We start from the raw sequence: 6,000 nt of genomic DNA on the forward strand, positions 1-6,000 counted from the left end.
ACCAGCATAGCGTTTTTCATTAGATCAGCCTTGGCGTTTTGCAGACAGCAGATCAGCCCTGGCGTTTTTGCAGACCATAGATCAGCCTAGCAATTTTGTAATTGCAGATCTACATCAACGTTTTGCAGATTCCCGGCGACAAGACCATCCTTAGCATCAGCGTTTTCAGTTTTCAGCAGTCAGACTCCGCACCGCAGCCCCCAAACCTCGACCGCAGCCCCCAAACCTCGCAGGTCTCACCTTCCCGTAACAGATCCTCGCCACATGGTCAGATCAGCCAGCGTTTGCAGATTCAACCTGCTATTTGTAGATTTCAGCATCTGCGTTTTCAACCCATTGTCGTCATCGCCGTCGTCACCGACATAGAACCAGAATTTAGCAGATACAAGATTTGCAAATTTCAGCCCTTAGCGTTTTCAGATTTTAGCCCGTCTCGCCGCCGTCTTCATTGTCGTCGACATTGTCGGCAAGTCCATTGCATTTAGACCATTGTACGAGATTTGTGCAATCAATAGCATAGACTTCTCTCGCCATCGAAAGAGGGGCCCTTGGAGGAGGGTTTGACAACATTCTGGTGTCGTATTCTCTTCTCTCTATATCTCTCAGTCTCAGTACCTTCATTCACAGTGTCTTCCACTTTGTTTGTGATCATTTGCACTCTCTCATTAAGGAACGGAAGACTCTCCCTTCTGTAAGTAAAAGGAACCCTTGAGCACAGCTCGGAGCACTCATCTTGATCAAAGTTCAACATTCACTTCCGTTGCACCTTACATAAACCCTATGCTGCACCTTATAGTTTGCCCCCGTAGGGCTTGCACCTCCCTGGCCACCCCCCCAAACCCACCACCCCATGTTCCCATGTCACCACACCTGCTGCTACCTTTGGTATCCACCGCCACTTTGACAAGTGCATGGTTCAAGAGAACTCGCCTCAACCTCAAATGAGCCCCTCCTAAAGTTAGCGAGTTTCTTCAGGAGGGTCTATCAAATTGTGTATCCCATGCAACAAGCTAGACCGCCCCATCGAAACTCGTGGTTAGAGAAGGGGTTAATGTCATGGATCTGAGATTCTGAGTCTAGAGGTTTCTTTAGAAGGAAGATAGAAGCTTCTAGAAGAATCCTTGGAAGAAGGCTTCAGAAGATTTTATAAGGTTCTAACAGGTGCTAGGGCTTTTAAACTAATTCGTGGAAGAAAGCTCCAGAAGATTGTGGAAGATTCCCAGCATCATTGCTTATGTCACCACCAATTGCATCATCTCTTATGCACTTGCCTGCATCATTGATTATGTCATCTTACTTGCATCACCGCTTATGTGATGACACCTCAACCTCTTTAGCTTAATCTCCCTACATCAAACTTGCAAACACTTTTGAATTTGGGCGAAAGTTTTTTATTAACGAGACCAAAGAGTTGGCGAATAGTTTATAGCATTGGAGTGAAGCATTTGAACCCTAATGGATTTTTTAAGATGTTAGAGCAGTAGAATAATGGAACTGAAAGCAAAAGTAGGGGGTTATGTTTGATTTTAAAAATAACTTACTGAAGTACAGACCATGTCAAGGCACTTTTTTTGTAATTAGTAGCTGCCTCAAAAGAATCTTTGAAATACCTAATGCATGGAGTGGTCTTGGCAGCCTGGTCCCAGAGATGATACCATACAATGCTTCATCAAACGGGATCGAATGAACTCCACGTACCACTTGTACCTTGGACTTTCTTCAAGTAAATACGTCAGCTGTGTAGTTCTTCCATTCACTTGCGTCTGCATGAAGCTCGGCAACTAGTAAATGATACTACTCTAGTTTCTCATATGATGTTTGCTTACATAGTTTTCCTCTCGTTTTGACTGCATTTGAATTTTCAGCACTGGTTGAAAGTGGAAAATTTCTTTTGGCCGCTCGAAGGGTTCGACGTGCCGCAAGTTCAGACTACATCATATCTCTAAACCGGGATGACATGTCTAGGGGCAGTAACACTTATGTGGGCAAGCTTAGGTGAGTGACCTCCCTTACAAGTATTTTAGAGCTTGCAGTTCTCTTGTTGTTTTTTACTGTTTAATGGTGAATTGTGTTTGGTCTCTTGTAGATCCAATTTCCTTGGCACCAAATTCACCATCTATGACAGCCAGGCTCCACATAGTGGAGCTGTCGCTTCAACCAATAAAGCAGGTCGAAGAGTGGGTTTCAAGCAAGTCTCTCCACGTGTGCCAGCGGGAAGTTTTAACGTGGCACATGTTGCATATGAGTTGAATGTACTTGGCACAAGGGGTCCTAGGCGAATGCTATGCACTTTGCATTCTATTCCAGCTTCTGCAGTGGAACCGGGGGGAGTAGCTCCGACTCCAGTTGGCTTTCCAAGTGTTGTATTAGACGAATCTTTATTTTCACTCCCTTCGTTTGGTTCTAAGTCTTCAATATCCGACTTCAGCATGTTGGAACTGGAGTCGTCCAAAGGCGGGGTGTCCAAAGAAGCACCTCTAATTTTGAAGAACAAGGCTCCAAGGTGGCATGAGCACTTGCAGTGCTGGTGTCTTAACTTCCGCGGTCGTGTAACGGTTGCTTCTGTCAAGAACTTTCAGCTAGTAGCATCGACTTCAGAGTCGGCAACAGAGTCAATTGTGCCATCTTCTTTGCAGAATGACTATGAGAAAGTGCTCTTACAGTTTGGTAAGGTGGGCAAAGATGTGTTCACTATGGATTATCGCTACCCTTTATCTGCTTTCCAGGCCTTTGCTATTTGCCTCAGCAGCTTCGACACCAAGCTTGCATGTGAATGATCTAAGCCATTGCAGTTTTATGGGTACAAACGACACATCAATTAGAGAGTATTCTCGGGAACTGACTTGGATCGTAACAATTTATCGTGTGCTATGGTAATATTTGAAACTCTGTTTTGACATGTCGGTATGCTAGAGGTGGAAGACGTGGAATCGTCTGCATTGTTCAGGTCTCGAGAGTTACCTTCAGCAAAGGCTGAAGGACACATGTGTACATGATTTAATGGACAAATTGAGATACATGGACAATGTTCGAGGCAACCAAATTCATGAATGGCTGCAAAGTTGCAGTCATGGATATCTGCCAACTTGCTCATCGTGCTACCTCAAAGGAGGAGCTGTATTTGTCCTGGTTACCGTGTTCCCTTTCCATCTTGTAATTATGATGCATGTATTGTGCGCCTTTCATAGGGGTTGTCAATAATTTGCTACTTATGCAGTGACTGATCTACTTTTCTTACAAGTTCTTGGAGTCGGCGGTGGGAGCTGTGTCGGTTGGTGGATTTTAGATAGTGACAATTTTACCATTTGTTTTCACACTAGTTTTGGAAATTGGACACCAGATTCCACATTAATGTATTCTTTTTCACTCACTATTACTTGTAAAGTGAGAAATATTTTTTTGTGTCATTGCTTTACAATTAATTATTTCTTACTTTACAATTACTTTGTAAAGTGAAATATTTATCTGTCATTATTGATAAGGTAAAGAACACTTTTTTTTCGCTGCAAATCAAACCTAATACTGTATTATTCTTGAAATATGACCTCCCCCTCTTAATTTGGAGGATGAATTCTTATACGTTTCATAGTGAATGGTGAAACATGTTGTGTAATTACTTTCAGCTGTGGTTATAGCATGTGTTAAAAAACTGTCATTTAGACCAAAGGCTTGATGCTTTCAGCTCTGTACTATCATAAAACATCAATAATCCTTGTTTTTTGAAGGGGGGGGGGGGGGGGGGGGGGGGGGGGGGCTGTAGGTTTTTTCAGTCTTGTGAGTGCCCAGGCAATCTTGTTTTGAGAAAATATACTACTCACATAATATGTTTGGTGTGGTGGACGATTCCGCTGCCCTTGCTCGTGCCAGGTGGTGCCCAGGCGTCTGCCCAACTGCTTGTCCCACGGTGGATGAAGCATGTTGCTGACTGCAGTGCTAATGTTGCTGCTGACGATGCAGTTGCAGTAAAGCTGACGACTGTAGCATGCTCTGTATTTCTCTATCCTCGCTCTTTTTTCAACTTCTATTTTTCCCAAAATCTCCAAATTTGCAAGACGTCACATAATCAACTTTAAAAAAATGTTCTATTGCAATGAGTGATACAAGAGTTTAGTTGACATTAAATGCAAAATGCCTAGTACTCAGCAAAATACAAATAGCAGTGAGCCTTTTTATAATTTGTTTGTGTAGTCAGCTCCTGTGTCACCTTCTGCTAATGTGCTCCAATTGTACATTGTTGTCGGCTAGTAGTTAATCAGTTGCAGCCTGTATGTAGTAAGAACTATTGCTCCTTTTCTTTAGATACCAAATTTGCTTCATCAAACCTTAAAACTCTTGAATGTCAAAATCATTGACCATTGTCTTTGATGGTGTATTGATCTTTGCATCACCTTTCTTAACCAAATTGTTTCAATTAATGATCTTCACTTTAGCACCATCTAGTATATCTATACCCGCTATTGCTTGTCGGGATTGTGAAGTAACAACTTCAAGGAATTGAGCATTCCTTGACCCTTCTATGAATAATTCCTTCGATAGCAATCTGTTCAAAGTCCTCTTAACAAATGCAAAGGCTTGCCCAAAGGTGTCAAACTATAACCTCTTAAATCTACTTTTGATCATCACATCTCTACCTACCTTTAGTGAAGCTTGATGCGGTCAACTTGTAGTTGAAGTAAGCTTGAGCAATCCATCCATTTGCTACTAGCTTATATGGTGCCTTTTGGCTTCATATAGTAACTTTGTTGGTTGCCCAAAATTTTTGTCATGCTTTGGGTTGTTAGGGATGTTTGTTTTGGTATCTTTAATGCTTTGTATATTGTTTGGAAGGAATTTATTTGTCAAGAGACCTAATGATGCTTCCAATGCTCTAGCATATTCTTCGTCAGCGAGTTTTTGTCCATGTGATCCACTATGTATAGATCTTGTCTCTCCAAATCTTGAGCTTACCGGCCAATATCACAAACTTTTTGGTGCATAGGCTCAAGGAACTTTGGATATAAAGCAAGGTTAAACCTTGGTGGCTCAACTTCCCCAATTGACTAGCGGTCACCATGTGGCTTCAACTATTTACCATCGAACCTACTCTAGGAGTTGCACCTTGTGGCCTTGTGTCGGCCATTGATCGGCACTTTGTCATTGTTACCATAATCATCAATTGCCTTAGTATCCCTCTTAAATTGATCCATGGACTTATCATGCTCAAAATATTCATGTCCAAGACCTTGCTAAAGTTATACATGCGCAAGATTAGGTGGTTAGTTTTCTAGCAACTCACAATTGCTCTCCTTAGCATAGAGTTTTTGTTTGCAGAGCATAAAAAACTATATAATGATATTCTTGTTCATGAGCACCATAAATATTGCAAGTATCAATGAGGATAAATGGATTTATAAAAAACATATAATTCTCAAAGTTGAAAAAAAAAACCATCTCCAGTATATTGCAAGTGTTGCTTCACACCTAATGGTACCTCAACTAGAATTTGATCATGATGTAACTACAATGAATTGAACATTTTATCAACCATTGCTTCTTTTATTGGAATGGCATTTATATTGTAATAGTGTGCACATTAGAAATAAAATGAACTTAGTGGACCTTGTTCTTAACGATGCCTAGCTTTTATTGATTTAAGTCTCAATTGTATGCACTATAATGGGGATAATCATTGTGGCAACTTTTTTCTTGTCTCCCCTAGCCTTTACAGAGGGTAGTGCATTGAAAGATGCTTTTTCTCTCTACCTTTCAGAAAGCCAAGAGGGAAATTGGTGGGGTGGGGAAGTGTTTAATTGCATCTTGTCATTTGTGGCACACTTAATTTGTGATTAACCTATGCTTGACTGTGGTTTACATGTACTTTTCCTTAAAAGAAAGGGTTGCATGACCTTTAATTGATTTGTATATTTAGTTGCATGTTCAATTTGTGGTAAAAGAGTAGCACAACAAAGAAGGGCTTCACGCTACCCGACTATATGAAAAGCTCTTGTCAATGTATGTGTC

General features: G+C 41.2%; 1 protein-coding gene across 1 annotated transcript in view; it reads left to right on the top strand.

Moving 5' to 3' along the window:
• The window catches only part of LOC147436837 (tubby-like F-box protein 3), a 61,636-nt gene extending 58,057 nt beyond the window's left edge, over positions 1-3,579 (top strand). The window contains exons 2-4 of the mRNA XM_086486239.1: positions 1,636-1,723; positions 1,866-1,995; positions 2,087-3,579. Of these exons, the coding sequence (XP_086342365.1) occupies positions 1,636-1,723; positions 1,866-1,995; positions 2,087-2,777 (909 nt within the window). The 3' untranslated portion in view covers positions 2,778-3,579. The remainder of the gene's footprint in view (positions 1-1,635; positions 1,724-1,865; positions 1,996-2,086) is intronic.
• The last annotated feature ends 2,421 nt before the right edge of the window (positions 3,580-6,000 follow it).

Source organism: Adiantum capillus-veneris, chromosome 17 (assembly GCF_014529385.1).
Source record: "Adiantum capillus-veneris isolate H3 chromosome 17, ASM1452938v2, whole genome shotgun sequence".
Classification (NCBI taxonomy): domain Eukaryota; kingdom Viridiplantae; phylum Streptophyta; class Polypodiopsida; order Polypodiales; family Pteridaceae; genus Adiantum; species Adiantum capillus-veneris.